The sequence below is a fragment of the Etheostoma spectabile genome, chromosome 16, assembly GCF_008692095.1.
Source record: "Etheostoma spectabile isolate EspeVRDwgs_2016 chromosome 16, UIUC_Espe_1.0, whole genome shotgun sequence".
In the NCBI taxonomy this organism is placed as follows: domain Eukaryota; kingdom Metazoa; phylum Chordata; class Actinopteri; order Perciformes; family Percidae; genus Etheostoma; species Etheostoma spectabile.
In genome coordinates this window covers 8,251,596-8,267,437 of record NC_045748.1, presented here as the reverse complement: position 1 = coordinate 8,267,437, position 15,842 = coordinate 8,251,596, and the positions used below count along the sequence as shown (strand labels likewise).

The window sequence follows — 15,842 nt, the reverse complement described above, 5'->3', positions numbered from 1 at the left end:
TCTAAAAACGTCACTTCCGACTTCTCCTCTACTTCCTGCATGTGCCGATAATATGGCAGCGCCCGTTGCGATTCACTTGGAATTTGGGTAGGCGAATTTAAAACCCTTTATGGTAGTTTATGATGTCTGTTTTAGTGTTCTGTCGGCAGTTATGCGAAAACACAGACGTTGGATAACCGTTTTAGGAGTTTGTGTTCGTATCACTAGCCTCCGTTTATTTAAACGAGAGATCAAATCAGTGTAACAGCTAGCTGCTTGCTAGTTTTGAGTCTGTTTATAAAATAGCCACCGTCGCGTGGTCGCTTCTTCTCTCTAATTTCACAGCTGGGTAAAGAGGGGAGAGCGGTTGTGTGTTGACCTAACGCTTCAGAATATTACCAGGAATGAAACCCTCCTATAATTTACCTCTAACACCTCCTTTCTGACCTCGCTGCACTGTGCAGCCTGTGAAACGTGTGTGGTGGTCTCACACTGACTGCTCCATCACGCACCAGCACACATGAACTCCGTCGGACTGGTCTAGTCTCCTGGCTCCTCCTGCAGCTCAGCCCCGTGTGCAAAGTCCACCTGGGGAACGTGCCATGGATTTGACTCAACATAGTTAATGACTTGCAAAACATAAGGAACCCCCCCCCCCGCTTCAAAACTATAGACCTGAATCTCACCGTGTGTATACACATGTGTATTGAAAACAGACGTAAGTACTACACAGTAGTACTTTGCCTATGCACCACCAAAGTGAACATAAAATAACTATAAAATATCTATTTTTATGACACTGTTATAAATACACATGACACTGTTGTCAAAGCCCTCGCAATCTACATATGCACACATGCAGATGGCGTCTTGGAAGTTTGTGATCAATACTGTATGGTAATGTAACCAAGTGGTGTCCCATTTCATAAGGGTATGTTTTCACCCCTACCCCTTACCAAAAGGGGAAGGGGTAAGATAGAGGAATGGGATTCAGCCTAAGATTCAAGTCATGGCATCACAAAAATGAGGACTTTGATTGGGCCTTCTGGCTATTGTAGGAATTGAGTGAGGGATGAGTATGACGTCCTTTTTCATGGTATATGTAATTCTATATCAAGAGGAGAAATAAAAAAAATCAATATGTGTATATAACACTGTATGTTACGGCGCTCATAGTTCCCTGTGATTTTCCTAGAAAGAAAATATCTTACAGTCATTCATCAGAAGGTTCCTGTCTTTTAGCCAGTGCACAGCTGGTCAGAGGAGCTGAGAAAAATGGGATATTTGTCTACAGACAGCAAGTCATTTTACGTATGGGGAATAAAGTTTACAAAAAATAAATTCACATTTTCTTAGGTTTAAATGTATCTGTCTGTTTTTTTAGTCCTCTTCAAAAGTTCAAAGGCCTTGCACTCCAGAAAGTCTTACAGACCGCTGTGTTGGATTTGTTACTGTGAAAGAACCAAAAATCATGCACACTGATGTTTTGGTCTTTTGTTTGACATTTGTCAAGGAGAATTCATACAATACAAATTACAGATTACCTACAGTTCTGTCCAGGAAACGTCCCAGGTAAAAAATAGGAAATAACACACCTTTAATTAAAAGTGTTAGTTAATTTCAAACAATTAACAAGACGGTTGACAAGTGACATTGCAGACTTAAATCTTGACTCACAGTTTGCTTATGAAGACCTGATACTTGACCTGTCCAATAACATTCATGTGATATCATGCAACATCTTCTACTGATCTCTTGATTATGTGGGGAGCAGCAGCTGGTACACCTGAACCCTGTCAGCCATAAAACCTCCTGCCGGTGTGACTATACTCTTTGACTGATAAACTGCTCCAGGCTTAGAATAATGTAAACCAGCGATACAGGAATTTTATATATTAAATCCTGCAATTGTCCTGTTTAGACCACTTAAATAATGTGTGTTTATCTGTAAAGGTGTTTTATGCCAGTATTAAACAGCAACAGTGTTTTTATTTTCCAGTAGTCTCAGCTCAGCTAGCTATAATGTCATGTTAACAGACAACTAGTTCTTCCTGTATTGTGTGGAAGTATCTAAATGCGACAAAATCCCACACTTTATTGATCTGTCTGATTTTTCTTTTGCCTAGTGGTGGAGCAGAGCTGCTTTTTAATGGTGTAAAGGAACATCATGTGACCCTTCCAAGCCAATCCGAACCTTGTGAGTATTACCTGTCTGTGCATTTCAGCATTAGAGACTCATCGTGAAACAGAGAGGTCCTCATGATTTTTTTTCTTCAAAGTTAATGCTGTGTTTACAGTAGACTGTAGTGATACAATGTCAGATAGCTGCATCTGAAGAAACCAAAGGATGAGAAATGTTCCAAATAGTGGTTAGAAATGTCACTTAAAGGACATGCTCAGTGTTCAAGCATTGCACTGCATGCATATTGTATGGTATGTGTCCACAGTGGGACGCTTGGACATTCAACAAATCAGTCATTTTGGCTGGCAAAAGACAACTTTCTTTCTGCACAAACTTTTACATTTAACTTTAAAATCAAGCTTACAACATCCTTATTTGCTTATTCGTTGTGTTCAGGTTTTTATTTTCTAACAGGGCTGTTTGTAAAAGCAATGTAGTCAACCAACCCTCTGTCAACCGGCACATGATTGCGCCCTTTTTTGCTGCATGTTTTTAGCTGCATTACCACGTAATGCATTGGTAAATTAACTAAATTAAAACTAGATATGGTGTTTCACCGTAGATAACATATCAAGTTTACAGCCAGTCATAATCTGCTGAAATTAATGGAAAGCAATGGCTTCCTGCCAGGTAGGATGGTTTTTAGGAGAAATCAAAGAATCCTTTACTCTGTCAATCACTTGTGTTCACTTCATTAGAGGTTTTGCACTTGATCGATAATGCGTAGGATTCTTTGCTTTGTGATCCTATACACCACTTAGGCGAGGCTTTTTGCTGTGTTACTTTGAAAATTGTTTGGAAAGGTTTGGCAGTCATTTAAAGATATCTTTTTTTATTTAACCTTTGTTTAGCCAGGAAGTCTTGTGAGATACATTATCTGCTTTATAAAAGATAATTGGAATTATAGCTATAGCTCAAACCTCTGGCAGTGAAATTCAAACTAAATTCATAATTAGGATTTGTGGAGGGAGGGTTGGGACACATGTTGCAATTTGAGGTTTGTGATATAGACCCTTTGCATGTAAAGTCACGCTCTATTTGCGCTAATTATGAACGCCATGACGGACAGCGGAAGAGATATGCTGTAGACGGACGGCAAGCTAAAAGAGCATGTGTTTGTTTTGTGTCCTCACATACACAGTCTGCAGTAGAGCCCGACCGATATTATTGGCGGGCCGAATATAGGCATTTCGGTATCTGCTTTCATAATGGTCAATAGCAATAATTTAGACTCATTCATCAGAATCATTTATAATGGCAAATAAATTATTCTGATAAATAAATATTTATTTAAAAACTAAAACAAAAACGGATGGTCTACAATTTTATGAGTGTTGGCGTTGCATAGTTTGTCCACCAGTGGGCGCTCTACAACGTCCCTGTTGGCAACACTGATTTTTTGTGTTTTCATTCAAAGGACTTTGCTTTATATCTTAAGACAATAGTATTACTATTACAGTTTATTTAGAGTTATTTCTTTTAAACTGAAACTAATGAAACTTTCCGCTTGTCTACTACACTGTTTAGCCAATGTATGTGTGTATGTGGATGGAGGCAGTAAACGGGGCAAAAGAGGAAGTTTAAGTTTTTTTGCGGGTTTCAAAAGAGCTGTAGTGTGACCAAGCTTTTTTTTGTCTGGTTTAATTTTGGCTGACTTGGCAGGCGTGTTCTCATTTTTTAATTCATAAAAACTTAACCACCTCAGGGTCACAATTGATTAGATTTTATTTTGCTGTAGGACTCAGGCTTCATCCAATATTGGTCACTAACTCAGCATGGAGGAGTCGAGCCTGCAGCCCGGTTTTATTTCCCAAACCCTGCTCAGGACCCAGGTCATTTAGAAAATAAGGAGGGGAAAAGTGAAGTAAAAGGAAGTTGCCTCAAGGTTAAAATGTGTGTGTGTGTCTGTCTGTCTGTGTGGTAGTACAGACGGGGTGCAGTGAAGGCAGATTTAATTGGTTCTGAATCCTTCGTATTTCTCTTTGACCCCAGTCGGTGATTGATGACCCTCAACTGAAAGACCCCACCCCCAATCTCTCTCTCTCTTTCTTTCTCTGTCTAACTCTCTCTCTCCCTCATACACACACGGGAAACCCCCATGGTCTAAGGATCACACAGTTTTTGCCCTTCGCATCAGCAGAAAGATGGATAGCTCATCCCCCCCTCACATGGCCGTCATAATCGCACAAAGACAGAAAAGCAAACGTAAAAGGAAGGGGGAAAAACTCCATGCACAAAAGGAAAGCGGGCACGTTTTGAATCAGCATCAAAATGGCTTCTTTTCCCTCCCCTCCCTCCATGTCTCCTTTTCACCCACGCAACGCAGCTATCCCAAGATGCTTCAGGAGCCTGTGATGCATTTCCCCTCTCTTGTCCGTCTGTTCCCTAATCCCCCCCCCCCCCCCCACCCTCTACCTGGACCGCAAAGCGCTCTCAAAAACCTTCACCTCTCTGCCTCTCCATGTCACTGTACCTTCCCTTTTACCTCTCTAACTCCTAATTTATTAACATTGTCTTGCATTTTTTAAACAATTCACTTATACAAGCTTGTCTTTTTGATTCTGGATGATTTCAAATTGTAGCCCCTTGAGTAACCTTTTACAAGACAGCCATTTAAAGGGCAGCGCCTGATGACTGTTTCTGTTATAAAAAAGCTTAACTGATGAAAGTCTCGTTTATTACCGTCCGGTTTATCAAGCTTAGACAACCTATTTATTTTCCATGTTCAACTTTTAACATGTTTGCTGTTGTGTGTGTGTTTCTATCTCTCTCTCTCTCTACAGGTAGGCAAATAATAAAAAAAATAAGGCAAAGGATGGAAAGAGTGAAAGAGAGTGGGTTTTACGAGACAATGAAAGAGACAGTGGGTGTGTGAAAGAGGGGGAGAGTGAGAGAGAGAGCAAATGAAAAGTAAATGGGCGAGAGGATGAAAGAGCGAATAAGGGGTAATGGTGGAGAAAAATTACCAATAGTTAAAGGCACAGAGAGAGCAAAGAAAGGAGTCACCACAAAGAAGGAGTTATGACTGCTGTAGTGATTAGTTCTGTTTTTAGCCCTGCAGAGGTTCAGGTCAATATTCAATGCCTGGTACTCTGTTGTGTGTGTCTGTCTGTATGTATGTACTGTGAGTGTTTGTGTGTGTGTGTTGCAAGGGTGAGGTATTTGTCTTCTTTTTATATGAAGGCCTGGAACCGTAGAAAAACCAGCACTATCATTATACTACTGAGCTGGCCGACAGCACTGCAGTTAACCTGAGCACCATTCACAGAGGCTTGGGACTACACTACATAGACACACACACACACCTCTTATACATCACATATCATCTACACAGTCTGTTGTCCTCATAGCCACAGTTAGCAGACAGACTCTTCACAAGCTAAATGCTGCAAGTAAGCCTATTAATATTTATAAACATATAACTCTGGAATATGTTTTATTTTCTTAGTTTGAATTTTTCTTGTGGTTACTTGTATTATATGTTTTTAAAAAAACAACATTTTGTTCAGGTGTGTGTTGTCATCACTACCCTTCTCTCAGTAATATTTCATCGTCCGAAAACCCCAGAAAAAGCACCATTTTGGTGATTTATTCGGTGGTTTTCCAACACCAAAACGTTTCGGTCATTTTACATACGCACACAATGTATGCCTGCGTTCTATATCTACGATATTAAATTAAAAAGTAAAGTAAAATCTAATTGTGGTTTCACCTGTGAGCATGCAGCATTTTTTTCCCCTCCGTCTTTGCACAGTTTTAATGGGATATTAGCTGTGCCTGTGATCCAGCTGCACTCCGGAATCCCTGTGTGGTTTGATCACTACCTGCTACGGCTTCAACACACTCCTCACACCTGGCTTGGGATGACTCACTGTCGTCCTCTTACCCCCGTATCTGTTCCATCTGCTGCTGCTCTCTTTTTCTCTTCCTGTCTTGTAATGTATATGCGCTCTCTCTCGTGTGTTTTTTTCCTCGCTCCTCGTATGTTTCTATCCCTCATCTCCTCTGTTCTTTCGTGTGTGTGTGTGTGTGTGTGTGTGTGTGTGTGTGTGAGTGTGTGAGAGTGAGAGATGGCTCAGTACATTAAGAAGACAGCTGTGATCACGCACACACAAACCCACAATTAGAAAATGTTCACAAGCTAAAATTAGGTTTGTTGTGTTTGGGTTTGCATATTATTATGATAACAGAACATAGTTTTTTAAGGGAACATACCAAGTACTAATACACATACACTACATTCAAACCTCTTACGCCACCTGGAATCTCGATGTTAACAGCATCCATAACTAGGATATATTCATCGTTAGTTGTTCAGTGGGGATTTATCGTAAAACCTCTCATTGTCGTCGCCTTTGTGGTTTTCTGTCGGTCGGTCTGAGTGAGGCTCAACCTATTGTTGAGACAAGGTCAGTCTGATTGTTCAAGAGGTCAGACTCATAGAAAATTCTAGCATTGCTGTTATCCAAGCTCAGCCCAGAAGCAGCGCATTTAATGTTCAAATCTAACAAAGCAAATTATCAGTCTGAAATTGGATTTTCTGATCATTTTATTATTTATGTATTGAAAAATGTCACTACAATGTATGAGGCTAGAGAGAATAATACTTTTTTTTTAAAGAAGTATATGCTTTTGGAAAATATCTGGCTTAATATTTCAATTTTTTCATTTTAAACTTAAATTGCATGTTGTACGGTAGATGTATTGTTGTTTTTATTTTTTTTAATCTGTCTAGTCATTTCTCGATTTATACACACAAATCCTTCATTTTATTTATTTATAGCCAAGGTGAACAATGTCACTCTTGGCCATTGGCATCAGTCAACCCTCCCCCCATTTCCAGTGTCCTCTCCTTTCCCCCCAAACCTACACATACACTCATAAATATACATGCACACAGACACACACATATACACAGCCTCATCCCGCCGGGTGCTACTGTCGCGTCACATCGACCAGGGGGCTGGAACCATGCACCTTGACCCTTAACCCCTGACCTGTCACCTCTGTTGTCTGCCTTTTTGTGTGTGGTGTGTGTGTGTGTGTGTGTGGTGTGTGTGTGTGTGTGTGTGTGTGTGTGTGTGTGTGTGTGTGTGTGTGTGTGTGGTGTGTGTGTGTGTGTGTGTGTGTGTGTGTGTGTGTGTGTGTGTGTGTGTGTGTGTGTGTGTGTGTGTGTGTCTAGGGGATGTTAAACAGCTGCTGGTCTGGATCCAACGGAACCTACTGAAGGAACGGCCCGAGCTCTTTGTCCAGGGAGACTCTGTGTGAGCGTGTGCCTGCACTTGACACACACTTGGACCATCTACATCACACTTTCACTGGAACAAAATTGCCAAATATGACTTTGACATTTGTTAAAAAATAGCTTCATCAGAACGTTTTTTATATATTGCATATGTAAAAATAAAACCGAAGTAGTCAAGGAGCTTTTTTTGAAGCATTTTTTTTCCTGCACTTCAAAACTGCTGAAATGCTGAGGAAAAACAGTCTTGCCTTCAGGTTATGGGTTTCAGTAAGATGATTGTGTGTGTGTGTGTGTGTGTGTTGTGTGTTGTGTGTTATAGGACTGGCTGACTTTTACAGCTGCCTTTGTGCAGGACTATTTATAGCACCACCTAACCATAAGTGAAGAAAAGGCTGGCCTACCCATAAACCCTATAGATTAGATGTGTATTTTTGTGTGTACTTTATGTTGGCAGCACATGCCGTTTTTGAGCAAACCATCATCAAGGTGTTTCTTCGTTATCTTTTGAAAAAGGATCTATGGGTGCTGTGTTAGTTTCTTTTGTTCTTTCTCAAAGCAGCCCTGTGCTTGCGTGTGCATGCTACCCGTGTTGACGCATATTTGCACTCTCAGGTTGCTCTCACGTTGCCCTTTCTAATTGACGTCATAGAACATCTAAAAGGTGGAGAGAAGCTTATTTGAGCTGCTTCAGGCATTATCACCCTATCCACATTAAACTGTTTACTCTATGGCTTTCAGAAAACACATCAACATACGTTAAGACGACGGCACCCATAGGTGCCTGTTGTTACCCTCCCCCCATTCCCCCCATTATCCTCGTTTGATTGGTGGGGATTTTTTTAGGCTTCGTCTGAGTGTAATTTTTGGGCCGCTATTAATTTACCGATGACAGTTTCTTTCTCTATGATCTCTCTACTCTCTTACCTCAGCCACTGTCTCTTTTATTAAAAAAAAAAAAAATCAAAAACATTAATTTCAGTCCTTGTTAGCAAGAAAACAGTTTGTTTGTTTGTGATGGGTAATACAAGAGAAAGCATTTTATTTGTGCATACGGTAGCACTGTCAGCAATGAGAATAACCCCATAAGGCTTGTTTATGATCACATAAGGGCTATAACATGGACATAGCACACACATACAGTCACTTATTTATTAACATAAATGTACCAGTGTGGTTCTCAAGTATAATACTGGTTGCCTATTAATTTCATATTGTGAAGTGTGAACACCATACTTGATTTCAGATTTTCACTTTGCTCATTTAGCTATGAATTGTAAAAAAATATATATATATACTGTATGTCATAGGTTTTTACCATTATCTATTTCTCTGATTATGAGAAACTATGATTATGTTAGTCAGGTTGTGTTTGCAAAGAAATAACTTCTGTGTCCCAATCCACCACCCCACTAAGTTAAAGACTGTAATTGGCGATAATTAGTTCAAATTTAATCAATACTAATATTTATTTTAAAATATTTTAATTTCACAGGCTTACATACAGAGAGAAAATACAAATGGCATGCCTGAGAAAGAGGGAAAAGACATTGCTCTTTTTTAAACATATAATCTTACTAATTAGTTATGTTTCAAAACAACTTAAAAGTTGTTATTTTCTTGATTTTGTAATGCAGGGTGTAGATTATTTTTCCCATATTGTTTTTTTTTTTTTTTTTTTTTTTTTTTTTTTATAAATGTGCATCCATAGAGCCATCCTGCTGTACCTGTCTGTAATTTACATGCATGTGCACGTGTGTTTGCATGTGTGTTACCTTAGGGAAATGTGTCTGACTCCAAACGGTTTGTTTTCCCACAGGAGACCTGGGATCCTGGTGCTTATCAATGATGCAGACTGGGAGCTAATGGTGAGCACACTGTGTGTGTGTGTGTGTGTGTGTGTGTGTGTGGTGTGTGTGTGTGTGTGTGTGTGTGTGTGTGTGTGTGTGTGTGTGTGTGTGTGTGTGTGTGTGTGTGTGGTGTGTGTGTGTGTGTGGTGTGTGTGTGTGTGTGTGTGTGTGTGTGTGGGTGTGTGTGTGTGTGTGTGTGTGTGTGTTGTGTGTGTGTGTGTGGGTGTGTGTGTGTGTGTGTGTGTGTGTGTGTGTGTGTGTGTGTGTGTGTGGTGTGTGTGTGTGTGTGTGTGTGTGTGTGCGCTTTCTTTTAACCTCTCTCCAGAATGTACCATTACAGTGTCAAATGATTGGAGGGGCATGTATTCAGCTGTGTTCATGTCATCATTCATGATCGCTGTAACTATGAACAAAACATTTAATTCAGGACTGTTTGTGTGGGTGAAGCTTAGCCTACAGTATTTGTTCACTGATACTGAGATTTCTCATTTTCCCTGAGTCAGTTAATGTTTCATGGAACATGAAAGCAGCTGCGAGACCAGTTTGTCCTTGGGGTCTCATATCTGAATACATATTTACACTTAAGGCTTCAATTTGAATCCATGGATTTGATTACAGGACGCAACACAGGATGTAAATGAAATTGAAAGTTTGTCATTGATTGGACCCCAATGGGAAGACAGGAGGAATACTCGTATTTGTATTAGTAGAGGAAGAGATTTCTCTTTTGACTTGTAGAGATGTTTGAATAGTGAATATTTTGTATGTTTTCTAAACCTCAGGGGGAGCTGGACTACCAACTACAAGACCAAGACAACATTGTGTTTATTTCTACTCTTCATGGAGGATAGCGAATGAATGAGAATTACAAACACATATTCTTGACACCTCTGTAACAGCCTTTTCTTCACATCAACTGCACTCACTCTGAACTTACCCCTGCAAACCCCCGCGCCCACTTCCCAACAACACGCCACCCCATTGGACGCGGTGGGTGTGTTGTACTGCACCGACCGTGATTGATGTTGGTCCGCAGGAATGAGTGGACATTCAGAGATGTGGAATTCTATAGACGTTTGCGTAGCATTTATTTTTACAATCAGACTGGACAGGTGTAAAGGGAAGCTTCATAGTAAGCTGTGGTTGTACTGGCCAGCTCAGGTGCGAGTCTAAATACCTTCAGTTGGTGTGTAAACCTTCATCTCCCTTCATCCTCTCTCCAGACCAAATGGCATCATCCTAGGACTTAGGGCCTACCACCTACAGTCCATGAGAGCAGTATAGAAACGTTTAACAGTCTGTTCATAACACACTGTAATGTGTTGTAAGTATTTATAAGGACATTTTAGGTGTTTATTAACGTGGTTGTCAACTAATATAACTTCCCCTATAAAGACATATTTGATCTGTTTTACTACATTGCCATCTGTTTACACACCAGCAACCACTTCTAGGGGATTCACATGTGGAGTTACAGTTCTTAAAAATAATTATTAAACAAAAATGGCCTTACATCTGCTTTCAATTGCATTACAGTGCTTTATACAATGTTATTGCTAGTTAGGGGGATTAAGTGTTTCCAGAGAAAAGTTTTTTTTTTGTGAATGACATTTTTTTTTTCAACACGTTTAATTATTCTTATTGCTTCATATGTTTTTCCTCACAAATGGCAAAAGGATTAAAATCTTTTTTAAAGAAAGAAAAAGTATTTTTTCTGAATATATGAACAATATGTATGCATTCTTTTTTTACTTGATTTCATCAAATTTCCTGACAGGAGCGAATATTTTCAGTGATAAACACAGTATTTCTAATTTATTAAGAGTATTAAATAATATTGCAGTGCATTTCTGCTATACGTGAACTGGCGTCTATGTTAGAGTTATTGTTCTCCAATGTAAAGGATATTCTTTTACAACTCCCATAACCCCATTGTGTTTCTGCACTTTACAAACGGCAGCCTCTCTCTGGACATATGTCACCACAACGGGCAGTTTGGGCTGCAAGGATCCAAAGCACCGCGCACCGCGCACCGGCCCGCAGCCAAACGCGTTTCTCAATTAGGATTTTACATCACGCTTCGATAATTCCTGGTGATAGCCTATATCTGATCGATTTAAGACCAGCTCTGTGGTCACACTGCAGTTTTAGGCTGATTAGACGAGACTTGAGGGAGATTTTAGCGTCCTATAGCCCCACGCTGGATAAGAGGGGAGGGGGGGACACCACTGCGGGAGGTCGAGGTGTAGCCTCGGGGCTGCCCTCCCCTGAACGCCCGGGGCGACCTAAAACCTTTTCTCGGTTGTGGAGTCCGATTTGCAACGGGAAACTGGCCGATAATGGCCAGTAGAAAGGAAATGCTAATGAGGAGGTGAGGGGGTTATAGAGAGGAGAAAGTGTAGCACTGTGTGTGTGTGTGTGTGTGTGTGTGTGTGTGGTGTGTGGTGTGTGTGTGTGTGTGTGTGTGTGTGTGTGTGTGTGTGTGTGTGTGTGTGTGTGTGTGTGTGTGTGTGTGTGTGAGAGAGAGAAAGAGAACATCAAAGGTTTAAAAGTTGATGTCGGCTGTTGTAGGTTAAGAATGTTATAATCTTTAATCGTTTTTTTTTTTTTTTAATTTATTTGATATGTTATAGTAGATCAAATAAAAATACAAGTTTTCCATAATTCGTTTGTGAATTAGATTTGTACCCATATTTGATACCTTCTCAGTTCCCATTGTTATAATGTATAGCCATATGCACTCTGTTATTACTTGGACCTGCGCAGTTTATAGCAAAGTCCACGTCCTGTACACTGACTGGCTGACTTCTCAATATGAGATGGTGACGATGCTGGTGGTGAGAGGGTCAACCTGGCCTCACCATCGGATCTCTCTCACACACACACACACACACACACACACACACACACACACACACACACACACACACACACACACACACGCACAGGCCTATCATAACGACTCTGAGCAGCTCAGGTTACAACAGTGAGTATAAAAAGCGCCTGTGATCTCCAGTCTGTAACAACATGCCATATAATAAACGCTAGCCAATAAAAATAAACGATTAGATTATGTTTTTACATAATAGCATTGATTTATTTTTATTATTTTTACCTATCAGGCTGACGGGAAGATCATTTAGTAAATTAATTTTTTGTTACGAAATAGGGGGAAACTAGCTTGCCCCCAGCATGAAAGAAGAAAATAGGCTACATATTATATATCGATTATGAAGACAAATCGACTGTCGCCAAATTTGCTTTCCATCGTGTTTTCCTGTTGCACCCATTGGGCTCCTGCAGTGTATTTGCTGCTGAGATGTAAGTTGTGTGTGAACAAAAACGCTCTAGTTAGAAACACGTAGTTCAAGCCAAGCTTACAGCCTGCATGTCCATGCAGAGCATAGGCTCCTTCTAATTAAGAGTGGAAGTGGTCTATGTTTTGCATTTATCTCTACAATTCAAATGTTATAGTCTCAGCTCCATTACGTCACAACACCGAACCTGCTCATTAATAATAAAAAGGAGCCTTTCATGAGATACACACTCTTCTTATGCACACAGAAAAACACGTGGACTAATCATTACATTATTATTTTACGGTTGTAATTTAGAGGCTACTGATATTCCGTAAAATAAATAAAGAGAATCAGTAGCTCAGAGCAGACGTGATGCACTGATCGCCTGGAATTAAGAAAGCTTAGCCTTTGATGTTCCTCAACAACACACACACACGTTGGCTGTGTGTAGTGCTGTTGTTTAAAAAAAAAAAAAAAAAAATGAGACCCTACAAATAAAGAATATTTTTTGAAAGATATTTAAAATGAGAAAATATCTTTTAGGGGGTAAAAGATTTTATATAGGCCTATTTTTACATTAAACGTTAAGTCGTCAATAGTTGTGTGTATCTATTAGATTAATATTTGTTTAAATCTTCAATAATTTGTCGTTTTAAAAAAAATATTAGAACAAATTTTAAACTCACAAAGTCATTTTTAAAAAGGGATAAAAAACATCTAATGGGCCAAAAAGTGTCACACATGATTTATCAGTGACGCTGCTTGGCAGCATCATCAGGCCTCTTGTGTTCTGTGTGCTTTCGGTTTTTACAGCACTCTAACACATGAATATGTGTATTAATGCCTTTGATTTGGCCTAATAGCACTGAACGCGTTTAAAAAATGTGTTTTAAGTATTATATCTGTGGCTAAGTGCCTTCCAAGCACTTTAGGCTTTGCGTTACTAGGCTCTGAATGTGCTCATTATATGTTAGAGAATTATTCTACAAGGATCTAAGATGTTATTTTTACAGCCAAATGTAGCTTTTAACGAAATTTTCGAATATATTCAATCAGCCTCGTTCATTTGTATTTCTTGTCCCCGGTCATGACTTCATGTGTCTGATGGTCCAGTTTTCAGCTTTGCTCCTCTCACGTGCATCCGTGCTGCATGCAGGCCTCACTCTGCCAGCACTCAACTCACTGCTTTCTACTATTTGCCAAACACAGTCGATACATCAATGCTTCCAGTCGATATTTGCCATTTAAAACAAACAGTCTTGATGAGATCTTCGACAAAGTGTAAATACCAATCGGGCCAACCACAACGCACATCTCGAAAAACACATTACACGAGGCAGAATCAGGTTTCCTCCACTTTATTGGCCCAGTCCCGCGTCCTTTCCCTCCATACCGTGCTAAAGGTGGTTTGAATCTTACCTGAAACGACACAGTTACAAAACATTACGAGACTAAAGGCCTTTGCGTAGCCTGCTTTGTGGTTTGGAGGCCTAGGCTACATTCTTGATGTGGCGTTTTGCCAAAGACAGCAGTGATGAATGTGAGTCTGCAGCAACAGATGTCCATGCACAATTCTTGGGGTTGAATTTGAGTTTACTCAAGAATTGCGTTTGGACAATCAGTCGCTAAAGACTGTATATCCTCTGCCAAGATTAAAAAGAAGAAATTAAGCATTTGATTATTTAAATCACACGTGTGCACGATCACTTATTGTATAGGCCCAAGGCTGCACCTGCTACGGCTGCCCAAATGCACTTTGACAGTATTGGCTGCGCCTGACACTGAAAACTGTTGTCTTTACTTTTTATTTCTACACGATAGGGAGTTGCATTTCTGTGCATTTTTTCTTGTGACACCCTCGCTGCTCAGCATTGCCTCGGATTTGGCTTATCTTTAAAAAGAGATTTCACTGTGCATTTCCAACACTGAGCTGTTGCAGCAGAAAACTACACCTCAAGCTATTTTTTTGCAAAGAAAAACATTCAAATAGTTCCTATAGCCTGTGGAGCAACTTTCCTCCAAATGAGCACATTCCCTTATTGAGAAGCTGATCCCCTCTTTTGGACAGATTTTTTTTCGCAATTGTTTGATAATTCTAAAGAGGCATTGTTGCAGCCACAATCACTTTGTGACTTTTCTACTGCTGTTTCAAAGCTATTTCCTATACTTTCTCTTATAGCTGCAGTTATCTCATCGTGTCTTTGCACTGGTTGCTAGTTGGAAAGTTAACCCCAAGTCTGTCCAGATCTCTGGCCCCTTAAGATGGCTGAATGGCCATTGCATCTTCAAGTAAAAATGTCATCTCCTTTGGTTTTATCAGAGTCTCACTTTTAAAGTTCCCACCCAAAAAAGGGTGGGAAAGACAAGAATCAAGCAGCACAAGTTGTCTTAATTTCATTTTAAAGTCCGAGGTGAGAACGCCACGAAAACGCCATTTCTGCACCTGTGTACTGTCATCAATTCAGGGTAAGACTGTTCAGTTTCGGTGCCTCAAGATGCACAATGGCTTTCCACGGCTGTTAATAAAAATCCCCTCCTATTTGAAGAAAGGCACTCGGAGCGTTTATGTTCTTCCCTCTGGTGTTTGATAGCTGGTGATGAAACCGAAATGTTTTTAAAAAAAGAAGGAAACCCCTTAGTCCCGTTGGTGCGTCCTTGATTCAGTTCCCACGACGTGCGTTCTCTCGGATCTCTACTCCGTCCGATGCCCCCCCCCCCCAGCGAGCAGCGTTGGATGGGGACAAAAAGAGCAGCGGCGGGCTTCGTACACTCCTGGCCAGACGCTCCTGCCTTCTTTCCATCCTTCCTTTACGGTTGTCTCGGACTGACTGGATGCATGTCTCTCTGCCCTCCTGGCTTTTTCTTTCCGCTGCTCCGACATTCAACGCTGCGGCCGCGACGCAAGGCGGAGAGAGGAGTGGAGAAGGTCCTCGCTTGGTACTGAATTTGAATAACACCACGGGGTGATAAATGTCCATTGTACTGCTTAAGTAATGAATCTCCGCCGTCCTCTATGTCACACACACACACACACACACACGCGCGCACACACACACGCCAGCAGCTGCGATGAGGGACCAGTAGCCCCTCTTAAAGACACAACAGCCCTATTTTCTACCCAAAAAGAGATTACAATCCCGACACTGTTTACTCTCTGACCGCACTGCATGACGTTTAGTGTTTGTCTTGTGCCCCGTCTTGTGTGAGCAAACTAGTGCAACGCTGTAACCAGGCACTTGGACATAAAGCGGTGCCTTCAGCGCCATTCTGCTGCAGAAAAGGGCACCCTA

At 40.6% G+C, this 15,842-nt stretch overlaps 1 protein-coding gene across 1 annotated transcript; it reads left to right on the top strand.

Annotated features, from left to right (window-relative positions):
• On the top strand, window positions 1-10,952 carry urm1 (ubiquitin related modifier 1). The gene is made up of 5 exons (XM_032539094.1): window positions 1-87; window positions 2,106-2,176; window positions 7,344-7,425; window positions 9,223-9,271; window positions 10,036-10,952. Exons 1-5 carry the CDS (start codon window positions 53-55, stop codon window positions 10,102-10,104), a joined length of 306 nt encoding a protein of 101 aa, XP_032394985.1. The 5' UTR covers window positions 1-52; the 3' UTR covers window positions 10,105-10,952.
• The last annotated feature ends 4,890 nt before the right edge of the window (window positions 10,953-15,842 follow it).